Raw genomic sequence first — 24,888 nt, 5'->3', positions numbered from 1 at the left:
TCTCTCACTGTAAGATCTCTGTAACAGAACTTACTTTATTATCTTATAGCCTGTAAAAGGCTTTTGATGCTTTTATATATATCATCTTAGTTAGTTCTGTGAGTTAAGCAATATAGATACTATGATCCTCATCTTACCAGTGAAGAATAAAAGCTTAAAGAATTTTAAGTAATTTTCTGATGACATTCAGTTATTTTTTACTATACTATTTAAGTTCTGAGTGAAACTACTAAAATAACTCTTACCTCACAGTATTTCTTAGAATGACAGTGATACAATAAGTTATCTGTGAATATACCTGTCAACCAGTTGTGCATTCAAACCATAGTTACATCATCCATAGTATATTTTCCCAGTGTGTTGATAAGGATATCATGTAATCATAGAATTACTGTCTACTTAGAATTATATGATAAGCTCACTACTACTAAACATAATAAAAACAGTTACAGAGTACCTGTGATTTCCTGGGCATTGTGCTGGTTACATTAAAAAATATATAAACCAAAATAAATGGAAGACACGTATCACTATAAACCAGAAGACTTTGGGAGCTGTTCGTTAACATAGCATAATCTAACCCATCTCAATTGATGCATGTTATGAATTAACATGTATTCACATTCATTAAAATAATATTCTACAGATGTGGAAAATACAGAAGCTAATTAAAATAAAAATCAGACTATTGTTATAAATATTAATATTGTAAATGAATATGTGGAAAATTAATTCACAATACAACAAATGAAAAATGAGACAATGAGACTCAAAACTACAAAAGCATATGAAGAGTATAATTTATTAAAAGCTTGTCTATGGGTACACAAATAACATTGTTTATTGCTAGGAAGTAGACTCATGAGTGATTCTCTTACCGTCTTTGTGTTTTCTAAATTTCAAGATAATCTACAATAAATAATATGACTTTATAAACGTAGAAAACTAATCAATTTTTAAATATCTAAAATTGATATTTTACATGTGAAACTTCCTAAATGTGACAACATAAAATACATATTCCTTTCCTTGTCTTCTCAAGGACACCAAATATCAAAGTACTGTGGATCAGAAATCCTTTCCCTCAATCTCCTTGACTTCTTTCTCTTCCTTCTTTCCTCTCTCATTTTTTGTTAGCTGGACTTTTATTTCTGTGTTAAGCTCTAAGCTGCCTGAGGGCAGAAATACATCCTTGTCATATTTTTGGTTTGGGATATTGTAAAAGCAAATGCATTTTCGCCACTGTAACTTGAGACAGATGATCTGTCAAAGGCTTTCTGTTTCACTTAGATTTGAGAAGCAGTTTAGACTCTGAAAAAATATATATTTCTGAGACATTTTACAGGGGAAACAAAGTAGAACATTTAAATTGGGAATGCTTCAGAAAGCTCAGGGTGTACAGTGACAAACTGAGTGCACTCTTGCAGGGCAGTTGAACCACTTCATGACAAGAGGTTTCAACTAAGGTTTCACTTTTAGTTATTCTGTCATCATTTCAGCATGTGTCCCACATCCATCAGCTAAATCTAATCTGTCAAGGTTGTCAGATTAGTGTAGAAAAGATTTCTTCCTATAGTAGTAGATAAATTCAACATCTTTCATCAAACTATGTTGTTTTTAGCTCTTTGCTAATTCAATTTGATTGATTAGTAGCATGAAGAAAACGTTAGCTGTCATGTATATATTTGCAGGTTGACACCTTGTGTGCATATTTTCATAGTAAGTCATTTTGATAGTTTCTATGGTTTCCTAAAAATAATTTTAACTATCCAGAAAACAACCAATAACTCCTAATCAAGAATACTGTGTGTGTGTGTGTGTGTGTGTGTGTGTGTAGTGCCCCTATAAGGCAAAGACGTGCACTTAAACCTAAGAAACCAGTCTACAAGTTGCTTCACTATAGATTCCTGACAGCCACCTGTGGTTCTGTTCATCAGTCCATGCTCTACTAATAATCCAGCTAGCCACTTACTGTGTTAGGCCTTGGAAGTTCTGGGGTTGCTTTTCAGAGAGGCAATTTTCTCTAATTAACAAGCCCTCACCACAGAAACCAGAACCCACAGCTTTCGGCTACTTGCCAGTGGAGTCATCTCTAGATGAATTCTGAATTCAATGAAGTATTTATGATACAGAAAGAGTTGTCTGGCCAAGTTTGGAGGAATATCATAAAACATTTGTATTCAAGTTGTCAACTTTTCAAAACAGCTCCTGGATTGAGTTATTGAGAAAGTGAAAGTGGGAGGGTAAATGAGTTAAAATGTCTTTTTGGCTTGTTCACAAGTAAGTATACTCTGTAGTCCCAGGGGGCAAGCACATACATGGTACCTCTGGGCCTTTTCCCCTTGAAATTCTGGGTAAAAAGTGTGATTATGGACAGATGCAGCTTATAGCACTACTCAACTACTTTGACTTTTGCAAAAAACTACTCTTTCTTTTTTTAGTACTGTTCATGGCTTAATTCCCAAATATAACAAGGAAAGCCAGGTTTGACAATTAATAAATTGTCAAATTTAGTATTCTTCCCCAAGTAAACTTAGTATTTTTCACTAAGAGAAAAAAAAGCTGTATATTTTAATTCACATAAATTAAGTGAAGCTCTTAATAGGGACAATTACTAAATAAGCTTGAAGAATATGAAAAAATTAAATGCCTTAATTTTCTCCTCCTTAATAATTAAACTTAAGTCTACATATATATGATTCCCAAATGCAAAAAGAGTTTCACTGGATGTGAAAGCTCAGAATTTTCACCATTGCTGCAATATATTCGTGTGTGATAGTGTTTAAGGAAAAATCAAAAGATGTCACTATTAGAAGAAAGTCTCTGTCTTGTATAGGGCACTGTAAGCCTCTGACGGTGCATCTGCCACATCACAGGTGGCACAATCTTCTCTACCAAATGCTAAAGTGCCTTGGCAACAGTATGACTCATTTCAATGCTGAGCTAATTGACATGCTTCCAATATAAACTGGCAAGACATAAAATCAACTTTTGATAAGGAGCTCAGAGACAAAGAGGCCCTGAGCACTTAGCATGGTGCTGGTCACACAGCTTCCTCTTAATACATGTTTGTTAAATGAAAGATTTAAGATGCAAATATAAACTTGGACCCATATTGCTGGTTTTACTGATGCAGGTGTTCACGCCCTCTTCATTTAAGGCAACTAAACATACATAAACTATGATGAAGATAAGCTTAAAATAAACAAGAAGAAAGGGTAAAACATGGTAGGAGAATAACATGAAGCCAAGAGCTGTGCTTCATCTTCACTGTATAATAAGATTTTATTTTATTTTTAATTTTATTTTATTGATTGATTGAGACCAAGTTTCGCTCTGTCACCCAAGCTGTAGTGCAGCGGCATGATCCCGGCTCACTGCAACCTCCGTCTCCTGGGTTCAAGAAATTCTTCTTTCTCCGTCTATAACTAGGATTACAGGTGCGTGCCACCACGCCCGGCTAATTTTTGTAGTTTTATTAAAGACGGGTTTGACCATGTTTGCCAGGCTGGTCTTGAACTCCTGACCTCAAGTGATCTGCCTGCCTCAGTCTCCCAAAGTGCTAGGATTACAGGCATGAGCCACCGTGCCCGGCCAATCATAAGATTTTAAAAGTATACATTATCTTTCCAGTGAAGAACGATATTATTTCATTTGTTGTATTTTCTAAAAGTATGGAGAAATAAACAGTAAGTGGGATTTTTCCTAATGACGGATTCTGGGAACCAAGAATCTAAATTCTTAATCTGGGTCCAAATTTTGGCTCAAGGAAACATCTGTAGTTTCAGAAGTCATTGTTTGGGCTGAACAACAGGAGAGAAGGAGGCAGTGTAGGTGCTAACTCAGGGTTAGTAAAATCTAGGGGTGTCAGAGAAGCATCATTATCACAGATTTACCTAAACACTGGCAAACTGTAATAAGTACAAGTGTGCCTGTGAGACTTATTATGGAACCAAATGAACAAAATCCATTAGAAATCTATATTTAAAACAAACATATACAATGAAAGGAAGCATAATGTACTTTTCTCAGATACCCACAGAGTTCACTTACCTATTGCTTGAGCTAAGGCTATGACAACCTCCTGGCAAGTTGTGACTTCAGTGACTCCACAAACAATCCTCTGAACTCCATCCACCCATACTTTAAGTTCCATGGTGCAGCAGCCAGTCACTCAAGGGCCCTGAGAGTGGTCATCAGGGTGTTAGGTCATGTCTCTAGCTGCGGGAACACGGAGTGAAGAAGGTTGAGTCTGTGGAGTCAGCTACAAAAGGGCAAAAAATCACTTGTAGTAAAATGAATCAACATTTCTTCTAGTAAGCATGTAAGTATTACACAAAACCAATTTTAACATATCATAATCTTACTGAAGTACACAGGCTTATTTTACAGAAATGAATTAAGCAACACAAATGTAACTACAGTCACCTATCATGACACTGTTTCATGTTACAACTATTTTTTATAATAATTTTAATCATGAACTCTTGCTCCATTAGGTTAAAAATTCCTATTTAGTTGCCAAGCCCTATTTGTGTTGTTTATCTGTCCTGTTTTTTCTTTTGGATTATTTCATTAGGGTAATTTCTGAGGCAAAAATAAAGAAAAAAAGTTTGTCATTTTAGGAATTATCAATAAAATTGAACCAATTTGCAGTGCTTTGCCAATACTGAGTATTAATAAATTTAAGAACAGTTGTTAAGGTATCTTACTCAGTTCACATTCCTGATTAAGAAAAGAAAGAAAGAAACTGCTACCTGCCTGCCTTCCTAATATTTTTTTTCCCATATTATGTCACTCTCTCATGTATGATGTCTTGACAACTGTTTTTAATGTGTCCCTTGCCTCCCTCTCCTCACAGGACAAAGAGTGTCTTCCCCGCTGAAATGCCAACACTAAGCACAGCATGAGGACAGGTGAGTAAAAATCTTAGTTGAAGGAAACGAATTCCTTTGACGACCAACAATATCCTCATGTATGAACTGTTTATCCTTTTCTCACTTAACTGGGTTTGACAGTTTTCTTAAATTACAAGTTATTCAAAAATTATAAACACTAACCCTTTGTTCTACTTGCTGTGTTTACCCAGTATTTGATTTTGCATTGGTTGCATTATATGCCAAGCAGAAATTTTTACTTTGTCATATAGTCATATTCTTCATTTCCTATATTGATAAGAATGTTACTCGCCTGCTAAAATGATCACAATTCTTTTCCTGTGGGTTTAAAAAAATCTCAACTCTTCCTATGTAAATTCTCTAATCAATCTACAATTTTTTGTTTGTCCATTGTTTTGTGGTCTTCCCACATCTTTGTTGTTTTTACAAAAGAATGTTAAAATTCAGGAGATGCAATAAACATTGATTTAATTAAGAGAACATTTGGATTTGTTTATAGGTTTACAGTAGCACTGGTATTACAGAATTAATGGCTTATTTAAAAGCTTACTTTAAAACACTAAAATTTTCTTATAAAACAGTAGTTACTACAAACAGTGGCTTAGTCTCTTGTGCATTCTTTTAAAAGATCTAAGACAGTTCTAGGCCATCTGGTCACCTGGATAGATGAGTCACAACACATGCAAGGGGAAGGAGAATAAACCTAATTACTTTCTCCAGAGAAGGTACACAAATCCTTTTGTCATCCTAAAACAAGGAAGGCCTGCCTGAACATTAATCTCTTAGCAAGTTGCTTTAGCTCCCGGCATACGACACAGCATAGGTTTCATTACCCCCATATGAAGAAAGAAGGGGCCACCTTGCCAATGACAAGCTGAATCCATAACCGTGTTCCTCAGTTATTAGGGCCTGCGAGATGTTAAAGTTACTGGGTATAAAAGGCTTCCAAAGTTAAAGAAATGTAAGAAAGCCAGTAAATAAAGTTAAACAAGTTCATTTACAGCTAGACTTCTCTGGAGACTTTAATAGGCTGGTGTGCACTCTAAATTTCAAAGGAGAGTTTTATATGCTGCCCAATCTAGAGAATGTTTAAGAAAACAGAAAAGTTCTGACTTGTTTCCTCTTCTGCGAGGCATTCTATTTACTAAAATAGAATATGTTTTATTCTTTCTTGGGATAAAATTAAGGTATCAAAATGGCCAAAGATTAATATATTGCTTTATTAAATTTTGTGAAAGCTGGATTAAAGTCTATGTAAAGTGCCTCATTATTCATTAAAAGATCTTAAACTTGGGAAATCAAGCAAGAAAGGGTACAGATCTCATTAAAGTCCCCCTGCCACCAAGAAACCCATCATTTAAAATGATCCTATGGGACTTTTTTTTTTTCAATTGTGGAAGAAAACATAAGCTCTATCCTTTTAACACATTTTTAAGTACATGATACAGTATTATTAACTATAGGCACCATGTTGGACAGCAGATCTCTAGAACTTACTCATTTTGTGTAACTAAAACTTTAGACCCCTTCAACAAGCAACTGCCCATTTCGCCCTGTCTGCAGCCCCCAACAACTTCCATTCCATTCTCCGTTTCTATAAATCTGATGTTAGGTATCTCACAGAAGTTTTACACTCCTTTTTATACTTTAGCATACTGCCACATATTTTCCTATCTGAATTATCATTGTTTCACTTTGAACTTTTAATCATATATTGAATCACTAATTCAACATAGTATTGGAAATTCAGGCCAAGGCAATCAGGCAAGAGAAAGAAATAAAGCGTAGTCAAATGGGAAGAGAGGAAGTCAAATTGTCTTTCTTTGCAGATGACAAGATTCAACATCTGGAAAACCCCATCGTCTCAGCTCAAAAGCTTCTTAAGATGATAAGCAACTTCAGTCAAGTCTCAAGATACAAAATCAATTTGCAAAAATCAACAGCATTCCTACACACCAATAATAGGCCAGCAGAGAGCCAAATTATGAATGAGCTCCCATTCATAATTGTTACACAGAGAAGAAAATAACCAGGAATACAGCTAACAAGGGAAGTGAAGGACCTCTTCAAAGAGGACTACAAGCCACTGTTAAAGGTAATCAAAGACGATACAAACAAATGGAAAAACACTCCATGCTCATGAATAGGAAGAATCAATATCATGAAAATGGCCATTCTGCCCAAAGTAATTTATAGATTCAATGCTATTCCCATTAAACTACCACATTCTTCACAGAACTAGAATAAACTATTTAAAAATTCATATGGAACCAAAAAAGAACCCGAATAGCCAAGACAATCCTAAGCAAAAAGAACAAAGTTGGAGTCATCACGCTACCCAACTTCAAACTATACTACAAGGCGACAGTAACCAAAACAGCATGGTACTTATAGTAAAACAGACTCATAGACCAATGGAACAGAATACAGAACTCAGAAATGAGACCGCACACCTACAACCAACTGATCTTCAACATACATGACAAAAACAAGCAATGGGGAAAGGATTCCCTATTTAATACATGGTGCTGGGTGAATTGGCTAGCCATATGCAGAAAATTGAAACTGGACCCCTTCCTTACACCTTATACAAAAATTGACTTAAGATGGATTAAAGACTTAAATGTAAACCCCAAAACTATAAAAGCCCTAGAAGAAAATCTAGGCAATATCACTGAGGACATAGACATGGGCAGAGATTTCATGAAAAATGCCAAAAACAGTTGCAACAAAAGCAAAAATTGACAAACGGGATCCAACTAAAGATCCTTTGCACCGCAAAAGAAACTATCATCAGAGTCAAAAGACAACCTATGGAATGGGAGAAACATTTTGCAATCTATCCATCTGACAAAGGTCTAATATCCAGAGTCTATGAGGAATTTAAACAAATTTACAAGAACAAAAAACAACCCCATTAAAAAGTGGGCAAAGGACATGAACAGACACTTCTCAAAAGAAAACATAGATGCAGCCAACAAACATATGAAAAAAGCTCGACATCACTGATCATTAGAGAAATGCAAATCAAAACCACAATGAGATACTTAAAAGTTCAGAAATAACAGATGCTGGCAAGGTTGTGGAGAAAAAGGAACATTTTTACATTGTTGGTGAGAGTGTAAATTAGTTCAACCACTGTGGAAGACGTGTGGTAATTCCTCAAAGATCTAGATGTGGAAATACCATTTGACCCAGCAATCCCATTATCCCAAAGGAATACAAATCACTCTATTATAAAGATACATGCACATGTATGCTCACTGCAGCACTATTCACAATAGCAAAGACATGGAATCAACCCAAATGTCCATCAATGATAGACTGGATAAAGAAAATGTAGCACATGTACAACATGGAATACTATGTAGCCATAAAAAGAACAAGATCATGTCCCTTGCAGGGACATGGATGGAGCTAGAAGCCTATTATCCTGAGCAAACTAATACAGGAACAGAAAAACAAATACTGCATGTTCTCACTTACAAGTGGGAGCTGAATGATGAGAACACATGGATACATGGAGCGAGGACAACATACACTGGGGCTTGGTGTGGGGTGGGGAGGGAGAGTATCAGAAAGAATAGTTAGTGGTTGCTGGGCTTAATACTTAGGTGATGGGTTGATCTGTGTAGTAAATCACCATGGCACACATTTACCTAGGTAACAAACCTGCACATCCAGCTCATATATCCCAGAACTTAAAAATTGAAAAAAAAAAGAAAAAAGAAAAATAGAAAAGCAAGCTTAAACTATGAAAAAAATCATGGCACTATTCATGAAGTCATCCGAGGAGCCCATCTCTCCATCTTCCCAGCAGAAGCCCCCAGTACCCCCCTCTAGGAGCTGTAACCCTGATCTTTCCTTTATATCAACTCCAACAGTTCTATGTCCAGCCCCCGAACTAGACTACAGAAGAAAACGGAAGTCCTACAATGTAGGTGCGTGTGGTGGATCGGTCATCGTTCAGACTAAAGACCTACGCAGCAAAAGGACATTCCAATTGGAATTTGGAATATATTTTTCCATAGAAACAGTGATGCAGGTAGAATGAAGGTTCTACTGCAAAGGTTTCAATATAGTTCAGTTATTGTTTTCATTATGAGGTTTCTAGATGCAAGTCACTATTATTTTAATAATTTTTACAATGAAGCACTAGGCTTATTCACTAACATGCTACCAGGGAGTATTCTTTAGCTAAGAACCATTTATTGTCATAATATCCTTCTGGAATTGAGCATTTGCATCTGTGGAAACATATTACCTCAAGATCAATGCTTTCTTAAAGGAATTACAGCCATTCTTCATTATTTGCAGATTCTATATTTGTGAAACCTGCCTAGTTGCTAAAATTTTGTTTGCAATCCCAAAATCACTATCTGTGGTGCTTTCAGGGTTATTTGTGGATACGCATAGAGTGTGAAAGTTTTGAGCTGCCTGACACACACACACTCCCAGCTGAGACTGAACAAGGTGACGTTGTCTTTGTGTTTCAGCTCTCATACTGTCAACATGTGTCCTTTCTCAGTCTACTTGGTGCCATGTTTTTTGTGAGTTTTGTTGGTGGGATTTCACCATTTAAAATGGTCCCCAAGCATAGTGCTGAAGTGGTGTCCAGGGTTTCTGAGGCAAGAAGGCTGTGATGTGACTCATGGGGAAAAAATACGTATTATGTAAGCTTTGTTTAGGCATGAGTTACAGTGCTGTTGGGTGTGGCTTCAACATTAATGAATCAATAAGCACTCAGTTGAGTTTCTTATTCAAAGCCCATCTCCAGATAGTTTATTGACAATTACATTTTTCTCAACCATATGCAATGTTAAAGCTCTCTGACTTTGAAACAGAGACTTCTCTCATACCCAGAGGTGTTAACAGTGCATACAACAGTATTGGAAATCTTTTGGAAGTACAATATTTTGTAGAATAACTAAAGAATAGCATTTATTTCTGAATTAACAATTTGGGTAAATTTTGGCCTGTCAATATTTATATTTATTGCATCTTAAATATAAATATAAATGTTTATATTTAATGTTTATTAAATAAGTTATCTTTAAACAGAAAAAAACACATAAAGCAAAGTTATGTATTGATGGGTTACCAAAAAATGTTGTGACCAGAAACTCCCTGAAAACTAACAGGAATATTCATTATTAAATTGAATAAGCTCATATTCTTTCTTCTACTATTTATTACCCTCAGGTGCCAGCATTCACACAAGCCCAATGATTTAACACTCTCAAACATTACACACTTAAGTATCCAACAATTGTGGAAATAAATGGCACAAGTGCTTATTATATGCTAGGCACTGTGCACCATGTTTCATTTATTCCTCACCACATAATTCATCAAGTTAGATAGGATTAGTCTCATTTCAACATGAGACACGTGAGTCTCAGAGAGCTTAAATAACTTTTTCCAGTGTCAAAAAAATCTAGTAATTTGGGACACATATTTGAAATTTGGCTGAATACAGGAACTAAAGAATAAATAAGGCTAGGATTCCCCAAAAGGATTCACTGCACCCAATAAATGTTTTTTAAAAATGTCCTAAACCACCCTAAGAAATCTTATCTTTAATCACCTGGAAACTGGTTTTTGTGAATAAAAAACAATCAGACAATACACAAATTTGTCATTTCAAGAGAAAGAAAAGAGGTGCTAAACCATGCTAAAAAAAAAAAAAAAAAAAAAACCCAAAAAAACTGCAAAGAATTAATTAATTCAAAGAATCAATTAATTCAAAGAATCTATGAAAAACACATGCCAGCAAAATGAGTATCTGATGCTCAGGTTCCTTTTTCAGCATCAACGAATTATTCCTTCAGTTTTGGAAAATCACATCCAGCTTTATTTCTACAGAATTCTAAATAAAATATGTCTGAACATACACATTAATTTTAACTCCTGTCTTAAATACAAAGCAAAATTTCTTGGAGATTTCCTGCATTTTCATTAAATTCACACTATTAAAATATATGTTCTGGAATAAGCCATTTTGTTTGAGGCAATATTGATTAGTGGAAACAAGATGCACCAAGGTTCAAATCCCGAGTCTACTACTTCTTGTGTGATTTGAGTCACGATGCATATTTTTCCAGGTGGCATTTGTAAGAAATGGAATGAAATAATGTCTTTTCAAATTGTACGTTATCTAGCACAGGGCTTGGCACACAGTTTGAATTCAAGACTTAGGTCTGGGTACGGAAGTGAAAGTTCTAACTTAAAAAGTATAAACTTTTTTATGGAAGGACAAATCAATAGCAATGCAAATTTTCAGAAACATTTATACTAATAAGAGCATCTGAAAATAAAGACATTTTAGGTTATTAATCCACATACCTAAGAGCAGCAGCACATTCAAAAATTGTAAGTAGATATTAGTAATGGTAATTCATATTTTAAGATTTCAGTCACATCTAGTATAAAACATGCTATGAATTGGCCAGGCACAGTGGCTCACGCCTGTAGTCCCAGCACTTTGCGAGGCCGAGGCAGTGGATCATGAGGTCAGGAGATCGAGACCATCCCGGCTAACATGGTGAAACCCCGTCTCCACTAAAAATACAAAAAATTAGCTGGGCGTCGTGGCGGGCAGTTATAGTACCAGCTACTCGGGAGGCTGAGGCAGGAGAATGGCATGAACCTGGGAGGCAGAGCTTGCAGTGAGCCGAGATCACATGCCTCCACAATCCAGCCTGGAGCGAGACTCTGTCTCAAAAAACAAAACAAAACAAAAAAAATGGTATGAATCAAGTTATAATTATTGGTATGAGAATACTGATCCTTCTATTAAGAATTATGTCTTTTTCTTAGGATAAACTTTTAAATGAATATAACTAGTAACTTTAGTTTTCATTTAGCATCAACTTTAAACTGAGTGCTATAAAGGTACTCAGTTGAGTTTCTTATTCAAAGCCCATCTCCAGAAAGCTTATTGACAATTATATTTTTTCAACCATATGCTATGTTAAAGCTCTCTGACTTTGAAGTAGAGACTTCTCTCACACCCAGCAGGGTTAATAAACAATGCATAAAACAGCATTGAAAATCTTTTGGGAGTACAATATTCTGCAGAATAACTAAAGGATGACACTTATTTCTAAATTAACAATTTGAGTAAGTTTTACCTGTCAAAGTTCACCATGGAAATATAAGATTTTNAACTGAGTGCTATAAAGGTACTCAGTTGAGTTTCTTATTCAAAGCCCATCTCCAGAAAGCTTATTGACAATTATATTTTTTCAACCATATGCTATGTTAAAGCTCTCTGACTTTGAAGTAGAGACTTCTCTCACACCCAGCAGGGTTAATAAACAATGCATAAAACAGCATTGAAAATCTTTTGGGAGTACAATATTCTGCAGAATAACTAAAGGATGACACTTATTTCTAAATTAACAATTTGAGTAAGTTTTTACCTGTCAAAGTTCACCATGGAAATATAAGATTTTTATGTAGTAACTGTAATTCAAGAAAAAGCAAAATCTTTATGTAAAATTACCTGTTTTAGAAAACCAAGAGATATGTTTCAATAATCAAAGGCTTGTCTCAAAAATTAGCCCAGCTTCAGAATAATTCCTCTAACTAATCTAATAGACTAACCAACACCACTAAAAAGGTCATTTCTTCCCATTCCTTCCAAGTTACGTTTTGTAAAATCATTCTAATACCCCAAGGAAATGCAAGAACACGCTTATTAGACTGATTTCTTCTTTGACGTCTATCTGACAGAAGAACACTTACAAGGCAAGTATTTAGCTTGGGATTTTAAGCCCAGAACATCACACCTTATAAAAGGTGAGGGAGGGCTGGGTGCAGTGGTTCACGCCTGTAATCCCAGCACTTTGGGAGGCCAAGGCAGACAGATCACCTGAGGTCAGGAGTTCGAGACCAGCCTGGACAATATGGTGAAACCCTATCTCTACTGAAAACACACAAAAAATTAGCTGGGTGTGGTGGTGGGCACCTGTAATCCCAGCTACTAGGGAGGCTGAGGCAGGAGAATCGCTTGAACCCAAGAAGTGGAGGTTGTGGTGAGCTGAGAATGCACCATTGTACTTCAGCCTGGGCAACAAGAGTGAAACTCTGTCTCAAAAAAAAAAAAAAAAAAAAAGGTGAGGGAGGAAGAAGGCACAGAGAGGCCAGAAAGCCATGAGTGGCATGAAAAACCGGCCACTTGGGAGGTATGAAAAATGAAAACAGTAGAAAGGAATGGAGAGCAACACACAGAATGTACAATTCAGTCTTGGTCAGGGCTTCCAATGGCCCCGTAGCCCTTATTACAAGCCAATTCCTGATGGGCCCAATCTCTCTAGTATTAGCAGCTCTGAGCCAATTCTAACTGGGATGCCACCATTCCATACAAATGCCATTATTCTCGGCATATGCATCTTTCTACTCTTTCTTCCCCCTCCTCTACCACTCCAGCTTTGCTATATTTTTCTTGCTAAGTCATAAGCCTACCAACAACACTCAAAAATACATTTGGTTCTACCTGGTGAAGGCTCTAAAGAAGCTGTCAAGCTTCTCATACCCAAAGATGTCAGGGATGGGTCAATGATGGTACTTTCTCCAGGCAGGTGAAAGGTTATTCATTTCAGAGTTCACGGAAACCAAATGGATCAGCACAGTGCACAGTGAGTGCTTTTAATTTTATGCTGCCTCAGCATCCATTTTTAAATATAAGTCAGCCTGGCTCAATTGCCCTTGACACAGTTTCCAGTACTACAGCCTACTCAAATGGTTCCAGCCAGTAGCCAGGGATAAAAACTTGGAGGTATCTCTCCTGCCTCATGGACTGGGCTTCCCGCTTTCCAGCTGCTTCCTTTAAGTGGATCCTTCAGGCATCTGCCTGTGACTCACATTTCATTATCAAAAATAGAACGCTACTTGCCAGCTCCCTTTCTCTCTCTACCTGCTTGTGACCTGACCTACCTACATGTGGCCTCCAGGCATGCTGTGTACCCCCCAGGGTCTGTAAGTACTACAGACTCTTAAACTTTCACAGTGTGGCTGTCTTTGAAGCCATGCCTGCAATGTGACCCCTGATGGCAGGGCAGCCCTGAAGGGACCCAGGCAGGTGGATCCCCTGCTAGTGCTCTTTTGTCCAGGTCTCTCTGCTGCTGGAGACTGTAGTTACCAGCTAAGTCAACACAGTTTCCTTCAAAGTATTAATACGTCTCACCTTTCATAGCTGGCAGCCCACTGGCCATCAACTAGTACAGTCATTTCACTGAACGTAGAAGGCTGAGGCCTGGCCAGGTTATACACAGGATCAAGGTCCCATGCACAGGTGACAGCAGAGCCAATCTTTGCACAAAACTGATTTAGATTATTCAGAACACTGAAATTAAATTATTTGACATATATTTAAATAAATAAAGTGCCCAGTACAGAAGATGTTGAGGGAGTTGCCCCTCTCAAGAATTCTAGTTAAAACAGATCATAAAATGAGTTATTATTGATATAAGAACATTAGCAAGAAAAAAGTACGTGTGGTCTGTTCTTGCTAATTTTCTTCAATGTTTATGGAAGGTGGAACAACATGGGACTTTACAATTTGACTTTCCTGGCACAAAATCTCATAAATAAGAAATATAAAAATAAGATACCATTGGGCTCCATTTCTTGCTGCAGTATTATAAAAAAGGAACATAAAAAGCCATCTGTTTTGCAATTATACTTTCTGTTAGGATCCCAGACTACTTTGCAACCCTCCAGAGATGGTTTGAGGCATGCGTGTAGTGCCAAGTTCTATGATGGTTTAATTCCTGCTAAAGCTCTCAGAACTGGGATTAGAGACCACACTCTCAAAGTCTTCATGTGAAAATCCCTGAACTCTGCCATCAATTAAATTATGCTTTCTACTACATGTGCTATTTCATGGCTTTCTTTCACAAGTCATGAGAAAACTGGCAGTGAGTATAATACACTCCTACAGAAAAACAAAATCAGTGAAAACTTGGTGATATTTTAAGGTAGATTTAAGTATATCTGTGATATTTCTCTTTAAGTAGGTACACATTGGTACCTTCACCGAAAACCAACTAGCCAAATGGTTAACACCTTGCTTTTACTGAATTTGGCAACAAGAATTCTTAACTATGTGAAAGATGCAGTGTTGACTGTTTTATATAAATACTACTTTTTTTTTAAGAGATGGGGTCTCCTTAAGTTGCCTAGCTGGTCTTGAACTTCTGGCCTCACGTGATTCTCCCACCTCGACCTCCCAAAGTGCTGGGATTATAGCCGGGAGCCACTGTGCCCAGCCACTCTTTTATTTAATCGTTTAAAAAAAAGTTTAAAAATCTTTTAGGTTGTCACCAAGGCAGAACAGATATTTAATCCTTTTAACACTTATCTGTTGCTCTCTGTGACATGAATTATTAAACAAAAGAGGAAATGGAGGCATAGAGAATCAGTAACTTACTCAGGGTTACCCACCCGGTAAGTGGCAGATGCAAATCTTAACACTCAGAACTACTACACAGTTACTTCTATTCATGAAATAAAGTTATTAGCAAAGTTTGCAAGGAAATTTGTAATCACTAATTCTGGCTTAGGAGAGAAAGTAATCAAGTAAATGTGATCATGTGAGTTATAATTTCCAACACTACTAAACCAAATGATATAAATTTAGTCAATTATTGCCACAGAAATGAGGAGAAGAAAGAGCTGGTGTTCAATAACCAAATGAGACTTAGGAATATATGATCCCTGAGGTTCTTGGTGAAAGCTGCTCCTTTCAGTCTCTCTCATCTCAGTAAAGCAGGAATAGAGCTACGCTCTGAATCCAGATGTTATATGATCGCCCAAATCTATGTCCTTTCCATTAAAATCTGTCTGCCAAAAATAGAATCACTTTTCTTCTGCCCACCTGAATAGGTATGGGCCACCTGATGAGGGACTTTTTTTCCATGAAAGAGATGGCAAATTAAGTTCATTACCTTTTAGTCACCATTCAGGTATAATGAATCTAATTCTTGAATTTAATATTTAAAAATCAAACTACTTGAATTATTTACATATTTAATATTTAACATTTTGCAATGAAATCCACCATTTTACTTAATAGGGGATAAAAAGACATTTATTTTTTATCCATGAAACCAAGATGACTATGGACTTCTCATTTATGGTATTGCAAATATTGAGCCCATAAATCCTGACAAACAGGAACATTTCTATAGTTACAATAAAGTAAATGTGAAAACTTTTCAACAAAACATTGTCCATTGTTAGGACTACAGTGGTGGCTTCAAAGAGTCAAACCTCACATATTAAAGCATATTCCTTTGCAGGTACACATTTTTAAAGCTAAGTTGGTATGGAAATACTTCAAAGACAAAACAAAATTATTTTGTGAGGAAACGGCAATAAAACAAATATGTAAGACTGAGGAAAATCTGAGCCCCTGACTCATGAGTCGGAGTGGCTGCTAGACTATAAAACTTCTATTGGACTTCAATGTTAAAATTTAATGAGCACAGTAGACAAAGCAGAAAACTTTAATGTTTCTTAAAATTACTATACTTATTCAGTTGATAAAGTACCAAATGCTTTAAGAATATGGAAGCCAAAAATAATATTTGGCAAAACTAAGCATGCATGATCCCTATGAGTCTTTGTCAAATTAAGGCTATTTCAGTTAATAGAGAACAAAAAAAAGTGTCCACTCAAACAATTTGAAAAGGCAGTTAGTTTTTCCTTAATCTCTAAGGGTTAAGAATAATTTCGATTGTTCTATTTGTTTTCTGAAGAAAATCTAAGCCAATTAAATAATTAAGTCCCTAGATGACATGCAAAAATAGATACATCCTTTGGTGATATTTCAAAGTAACCGGTATCTTTCAGTGTAGCAAAATTTGAAGAGAGGCTCATTATTCAGTGTAATAAAACAAATAATGCTTTTGTTCCAAACAGCTATACTTTATTCTTCACACTCTCTCTAGCTGCCATTCTCTTTAAAGAGATATTGTGTGCTGCTCTGCAATTAATTGGGAAAGTTTTGGGCTTTAAATAATCTAGGAGGTACTGTATTGTTTAATGAGCATTTCACACTACTGGAGAAGACAGACACTAAGTTTAAGATGTGCATCGTGCAATTCCAGGGCAAAAGACCTGATATTTACTGTAAATATCAGTGATACTGATTAAAGTGGTACTCTATTTTACAGGATTCTATAAATAGAATTGAGCTTAGGCCTACTCCCTGTCCTTTACTGAAAGTACATCACCAGGTGTAGATGAATGTGACACAGTCATCAGCAGTCAGAATGAATGAGCTATACAACCGAACCTAGAGCACATGAATAATATAAATAGTCCAACTGTAGGGTACAGCTACTGAATCAATTAACTGTATAAAATTCTAACATACTTTTCAAAACAAACTGCATGCTTAAGGGGGGAAAAACCTAGTTTTTGCTATGCTTACATAAATACATTTGCATTTCATTAATATATCTGACTTCCACTATGTGTTTATATTTAAGTCCTACATTTTCATATTAAAAACCAAAACTCAAGCACTGCTACAGCAGTCATTCTGGCAGAGGTAGCTTGCGGAATCTCTGCCAGGAAACCCATGGAATGCAATGGGTTAAGCAAACTGGCAAAAATCACTCCAGCAGTCACAAAAATCTCCAGCCTGCCTCAGTGAGTTGCAAAGTGGGAGGAAGTAGCAGCATGACAATAGTGACTATTTAGATAGAAGAGGGCTGGGAATAGTACTGGGAGAGTGTTCATGACTAGCAGTTGAGGAAACTAGATTTTTAAAGAAACATTTTAATTGCAGTATAACATACAGAAAAATTCAGAAATCCTGAACTATGAATTTTCACAAAGTGAACACACTCGTCTAATCATCTCGAAGATCAAAAAAAGCCCCTCTCCTAGGCCCAACGCCCTTCCTCAAAGGCAACTATTATGATCTTTATCATCACAGACTAGTTTTGCCTGTTTTGGACTCTATAAATGGACTGCATCATATGTAATGGTGCCTGGTTTCTTTGGCGTTACATTATGTTTGCTGAGCTTCATCTGTGTTGCTGTGCATAGCAATCGTTCATTCTTTCTCTCTGCAGTAGAGATTTCCATTGTAAAACAAACCACAATTTATTCATCTATTCTACTGCTGATAGGCAATTGGGTTTCCAGTTTTTTTGGCTATTACAAATGCTGCTGCTTTGAGCACTTGTACCTAGGAATGAAACTGCTGCATTCTGCAATTGCGTGCTAACTGATCTCCCTGCCTTCTCATCCTGTCTCCTTCCTTGCACATCCACTTCACAGATTACTGCTAGAGGTAAATGGTTTTCAAATACAAATCGGATTCCATTCTCCTGGTCAGAATCCTCCAATGGCTCTCCACTGCCTTCAGGATAAAATCCAAACTCTGCACAGGTTACTGATGTGCTACCCCTTAATCATCTTGCAACTCTCCCAATTCCCCTCTACCCTTATGCCAAAACATTTCTGTTCTCTAAATCTATCACTCTCCCAAGCATCTCTGAGCTGCATATGCTGCTCTTTTTCCTTGGTAAATGCTTTGCATTCTTCTCTGCTAATTCTTGCACATCCTTCAACAGGCAGCATACCAGTTTTTTGGTATGGAGGCGGGCACTCTCCCTGTGCTTTCAAAGCATTAGGTGGTTTTGTTTCGTATCAAAGTGTTTATCTGGCTACTCCTCTCATTGTCCTATTACCTCTGGAACCCCTCAGCATAGTGGCTGGCACAGAATGGGTGAACCATGTGTGTCTGTCGAATAATATAGGCATTAATTGTACAGGACAGAAACAGTTTATGCTTAACTAGGAGGGGAATGGGCACAATACTAATGAGAAAATGTCAGTGTGATCCCAGAGGGAATAAAATTGGCATTCGAGTATTTTAAGCAATACTGTGGAAAAGCCCTGCAGTATTGATTTAAACTCCTGAAATAAATCTTACCACTAATTGATGCTACTGTGAATATTATATCACACTGCAAAACCCTTAAATATATCCGAATGCATTATCTCAAGAAAAAAATGCTATTGTTCTAATCTACAATTTGTGGTTTCCATATGATCTTAAATAAAACAGTTAATTGAAATAATCTGTAAATATTTTAAAAAAGCTCAGTGACAGGAAATGCTCAAGTAAATCATACTTATAAAAGAGGCAGAAAATTACAAAGATAACATCTACTATCGCTTAGAAATGAAAAAAAAATCAGTACAGTATAAAATTATCCTGATACATTTCTTAACACCTTATCACTTAAGCAAAGGCTTTTACTCCCTAAAAACAAACTAATCAAAATAGACTGAATCTCATCAGGAAAGAAGACATGCTCCACCCTACAAACTCAGAAGGTTTTAATAAAAAGAATGTAAGGAATCTAACGAAATCAAAACAAAGGAATTCATAAAGTAAACTATGCAGACTTTTCAAGCCATTTTCAGATTCTGGTTTATAAATTATCTATCTGAATAACTTGCCTTAGATTATGGAAAAAAAAATCCAGACCCACAGATAGGCCTGGATAGGCTGTGATTAACATTGTCGCCCACTCCTAGGCTTGGGAATGTATAGAGTGAACATAACACAGCAGGTGCTCTTTCTCTAACCCTTCCTTCAAATGTGTTGTTTTCTCAGATTGCCATGCTCTCCCCTTTAACTGGAGAAATAATAAACCAACCTTTCTGATTTACAGCTATATTTCAGAAAAGAATTATATTAAACAAATATACACCTTGTTTCATTTTTAAAATCAGACTGAAAATTCCAAAACATTTACAATCACCAGCAATTCATTCTCTCAGTATGATTCTGTCATAAATAAAACAGTTGCTAGGTTTTGGGTATTTTGAATTTGTAAGGACAATACATATTTCTGTAGAGCTATCCAGCAAAATTTGAAATTTGCATCTAGAACTAAGACAGGCACAATATATCAAATTATCAGAGATGTAACATTATAAAACTCATTTAAGTATACTCTACACTTTAAATAGCATCTCCTTAGCATTATTATACAAATTCATGTCATACTGTCCTATGTTTCCATTTTAAGACTGATCTAGGCTTGGAATTTAGTATTTTACTCTGTGTGTGTGTGTGTATATATATATATATTTATGTATGTAGATATATGTGTATGTGTGTGTATACATATATTTATGTATGTAGATATATATGGGTGTGTGTACACACACACACCCCACTCTGCTTCTTCAGCTATCATTTAAGCTAGAAATCAGAGTTTTCCCCACTTCTCTACAATTCCTAGTCTTGTGAACATAGTGCATACTCATTAAATTAACTGTATTATCCAGTTGATAAACTGTTCAAGTTACACAATCACCCAGTGTCAAAGCCAAGGAGATTCATGCATTTCTGATTACCTAAAATTCTGCAAATTCGAAATAATATTAATCCAACTGAGCTCCTGAAGAAGCAAAATAGTATAGATCTCTAAGAAAGAATGAAAAACTCTAAAAGCTGTATATATGAAAACATAAGAAATCCTCAAAAACTCAGCTTGTGTTTCAACATGATAGACAACAACATATTCAGCAGAAAGGACAGATTAAACTATTAAGAATACTATGTATAATTGTTAGTATAAGAATACTTATAAAAAATAAGAATAAACTATGCAAAAATCATGGTCTAACCAACTGAACTCAAATATTCATGTTAGTCCTATATGAATATATTGAATGCCCAGAAAAGAGGAAAAAGCCACAGCCTAAGAAAGGGTCAGCAGTCACCTTGCTATTAAAATGGGAAGCAGGGATTCAAGGACTAAGTAGGTTACTCCTGAGGAGGCCAGGTGAAGTGGGGTGTTAGGCAAGATGTCCGCAGTGTGGCATGGGACAGATGTTTTCACAGTCAAGAGGTATCTATCTATACCTATTCAACTGAAGCACTAGTAGGAGCTGCAGCTTCTACTGACCTGGTTCTCAAACTCTGTGGCACAAGCCCATCACAAAAAAACATTTCCTACCCTTTTCTGCCTCTTCCAAACTTTAGAGCAAAATACTTTTCCTCCTCCAGGTAAGATGCCACTTCACCACTCCCCTCAGCCACTATTACCCCCCAATAACCTTCACCGCATGTCCCACCTCACTGACACTAGCCCATTTTAGAAGTCTTTCCACTGCTCAAAGTTTACTTACTAGTGGCAGAATGATAAGGGAATGAAGTTGGGAAATTTTTTGGTTCCAATCCAAGGAGCCAATTATTTGTGTTTAGCTATTAAACTAAAAATCTTATGTCAAGGAGATAAACAATTTTCTAATTTCTTTTTTAAAAGTCAAGAATACTAATATATTTAAAGTTACGATTCAACCATTAAAAAGGCAAAAAAAATTACAAAAAAATAAAACAAAAGAGCCACAGTTTAAGTGAATCTCAATGCTCAAATGCTGTTGAGAGAATAATCAAAGTCAAGAAAATGAAGTCATAATTTAAATACCTGATGTGATTCATAAGCTCTATGTTAATTGCAGTGTTACCCAGGTCAGACATTCAGTAACATACATGATTACGCAGAAAAGACACAAATGACAAACATTATTTCTCTGTCTAAAGTTACTTATTCATTAAATCCAGGCAAATCAATTAATTTGTTTATATTAAGCCGTTAGTTATACCTTTTATTTAAACACATCTACTCAAGAAGTAAATAACAAGTAAAAGAAAAAGTTTTTGCCTCAACTTTCAGGTCACAGGGTGATTCTTTCAAAAGTAACATGGCAGAAACACTGAATGAAAATTCATACTATTAGAAAAATCAATGGAAGATGACATGGGAATCACCAACTACCGGTATTGTTAATGTACCACGAAGTTTATGCAATAGGCAATAGGTTAACTGCAACTCTGAGATAACGCCTTCTGCGTTTTTTCTCTGAAAAATTCAAAATGGTGTTGACAAGTCTTAGATAATTTATAAAGGCATTTAACACTATCATTTTGTAACAGGGACCCCCCCCCACCCCTCTCCTTCCAAAACAGCAAACAGCTGAGATTCACTGATCTACTCAAGAGTTAAGTTACAAGAACTGAATACAGAACTCAAGTCCCAAGCCCTCCATCCTCTAACACTCAGCCTCAATAGGAGTCTACCACTGAAATCAGAACTCTGCCCACTTGGACCTGCTATTCTCCCCCACTGATTCACAAGGGAACTATGAGCAGCAGACAGAGAGATCACGTTCCACCTGCCTAAGAAAAAAACGGGATGAAGACTGTCCTATCTACTTAACAAAAGCTAATTCTTCCGGCAATGCTGTGAAAGTTACCTTAAGAATTCACCTTCTGAGTCTGACCTGAGCAGTATGCCAAATTTCACAGGAGTAGGATCCCCAATGAAAATCACTGCTGTGGACCTTCCTTTCCCAATCACAAGGAACATCCATGATGTCCCTTCCAGTTCTGTGATTCTAATGCTCCACACTGTGAAACAATTAAAATAGCTTTTAAAAGAGAATTCAAAAGCAAACTTTAAAACATAAACATTTTCTAGAAAAGTAAGGGAAAAAGTCTTACACTTATGTAGAAAGAATAAATATCTGTAATGTACCACAAAGCTCTAAGTAGAAAAAACTGACACAGACCTGAATGATAGGAAGGATTTGTCTTTGAAAACAAAGGAGTAATTTATCAGGGCAATAAAATTCATTGTGAGGACGCTAAAGTCAAATTAAATAAAACCAACAAGAGACAAAACAATGTCCTAGTTTTGTGCACTGGGAGCTAAGGCTTCACTGAGCACTAATTACATCTGTTGGAAACCAAGCAAATTAAATATGTCCCCTTTTAAACGTGTGTGTGTGTGTGTGTGTGTGTGTGTGTGTGTGTGTGTGTGTGTTTTAACAAGAACATTTTAAAAAACAAAGCATTTGAGTTATTTTCCCAAATTAATCTTGGGAATTAAAGAGTTGGTTATACAAGTTTTTTGGATTTTTTCAAACGTGCCCTGGGTAACAGTAATGAATATGTATGCTGAAGATACATTTAAAAGCCAAATATCTAGTTTTGTAGTTTTGGCCTTTCCAGTATGCCTCAAAGCTGAGGTTCTAAACACAAAGTATAAAAACATATAAGTACATTTGCAGGATCTACGGTGCTCATAAATGAAAATGCAAAATACTTTCAAGGAAACAGTCAAAACCATAGTTTTAGCTTATTTATTTTGTGATCTTCATTGTATTTCGTCTAGTCAGTTCTACTTCCAAAGGGACTGAGGTTCTTTGAGACCTTGATCATGAAACAAAGCTTCACTCTAAGAATAAAGGTACAAAATAGTAGGGAAGACCCTATTCTGAGAGCAAACTATTTGATCACGGTGCCATTAGTTCATCCAAAGCATATACATCACGTGCAACATGTGTGTCGACTCCAGAAGTTTACAAGCCCAACTAGATATGACTGTGATGGGGGTGTGTACAAGGTAGAAAGACAACACACCGAAGAGGAGGGGATGCCGTGCAAATACACACAGCACAGGCACTCACTCAGCCCAGTCCTAGAATTGAGCTGGCCTTGGTTAATACATAGCTGCTTTTCTCCCTCTCTCCACCTTAAAATTGTTTTACCCTTAAGCTAGCTGGCTAGGGCACAATTTTCCTTTAGTCTCTGACTAAGAAAACAAGCTTGCTGTGGTGACCCTTTAGGGGAAGCTCTTGGTTTCAGGACACAGCCACTCCTCTGAAGCTTACCCCTGCATCCCATACAAGTATCTCTTTAGCACCCACCTCCAAACAAAAACTAGAGGGGCCCACGTCATGAAGGCCCACCAGCCACATAAAGGCTATCCATGCAATGAAATATATTTGCTTGTGAAAATAACTATCTGAATTCACTGTGCTAAGCTTGTTGTTTCTATGCCAATCTGATTGCTAGTTATAAACATCTAATAATAAAAACAAAAATATTAACTAAACACAATTTGGTAATAAAATGTTTAAAAATGGAATGAAGGTTTTGGGAACGGTATAATAAAATGGGATTTTGGTAGTAAAATAATTATAAACTCTAGTCTCTTTCTAAATATGCCCTAAAAGGTATACAAAATACAAAAACTGTACGAAATAACTTACATGAAAATTTAAACTTATTTGCATAGCATTTACTTTTAAAAGAGTATACCAAAGGGAGTGACGGTGGTGTTTAGCAGTGGCAAAGATCCACAGAGGTGACAAAAGAGCATCTATCACTGATACTGCTTATAATATCTGGACCATGGTGATAAGGAAGGTCAGCTTTTAGGACTCTTAATTTTATTGTTTTCAAATTCTCTGCAAACACTGTTTCCCACCTTGCCTCTTCCTACTAACTGCCCTGGGTACAGCACTGTCAAGGGGTTATCCGAATTTAATCTTTACAGCTTTTATAGTCTATGGGTAGACTTTTTCACACAGTACAAGTAGGGGATTTCAAACAAATTATTAGGCAACCAAGCAATACTGTTAATAGTAAAATTAGATAAACTCTGAGATATAAAAGGAAAACACCAACTTCCTATCACTTAGATACTACTTTATCATAGTGTAATAGACATACACTTTTTTTTTTGTGACGGAGTCTTGCTCTGTCGCCCAGATTGGAGTGCAGTGGTGTTATCTTGGCTCACTGCAATCTCTCCCTCCTGGGTTCAGGTGATTCTCCTGCCTCAGCCTTCCCAATAGTTGGGATTACAGGCATGTGTCACCAAGCCTGGCTATTTTTTTTTAGTAGAGACGGGGTTTCACCATGTTGGCCAGGCTAGTCTCGAACTCCTGACCTCAGGTGATCCACTCGCCTTAGCCTCCCAAAGTATTGGGATTACAGGCGTGAGCCACCACGCTCTACCAGACATACACTTTTTTAAAAATTCAAGTTACCAGTCTTCTGGGCTATATTAAATATTAGTTTAAATATTAGTCTCAAAGTCATCTTGGCTCTTTTAAAATAAAATTAGGCCCCCTTACATTAAAATTGTAAAAATGA

The 24,888-nt window shown here is 36.4% G+C and overlaps 1 protein-coding gene across 5 annotated transcripts in view; it reads right to left on the bottom strand.

The window, feature by feature from the left end:
* Positions 1-24,888, bottom strand: part of RASSF8 (Ras association domain family member 8) — a 121,237-nt gene that overhangs the window by 10,980 nt on the left and 85,369 nt on the right. The window contains exons 1-2 of one of the 5 annotated variants that reach the window (XM_017864519.1): positions 11,244-11,366; positions 4,054-4,221 (exon numbers count right to left, since the gene is read on the bottom strand). In XM_017864519.1, coding sequence (XP_017720008.1) covers positions 4,054-4,156 — 103 coding nt within the window. In that variant the 5' untranslated portion in view covers positions 4,157-4,221; positions 11,244-11,366. Of the gene's footprint in view, positions 1-4,053; positions 4,265-8,832; positions 8,892-11,243; positions 11,367-24,888 lie in introns of those variants that run through there. The other 4 variants (XM_017864515.1, XM_017864518.1, XM_017864514.1 and 1 more) reach the window with 4 other exon arrangements.

The sequence above is a fragment of the Rhinopithecus bieti genome, unplaced genomic scaffold (genome assembly GCF_001698545.2).
Source record: "Rhinopithecus bieti isolate Rb0 unplaced genomic scaffold, ASM169854v2 scaffold_72161, whole genome shotgun sequence".
Lineage (NCBI taxonomy): Eukaryota > Metazoa > Chordata > Mammalia > Primates > Cercopithecidae > Rhinopithecus > Rhinopithecus bieti.
The sequence above is the reverse complement of the archived record's forward strand: the minus strand, read 5'-3'. Positions and strand labels throughout refer to the sequence as shown.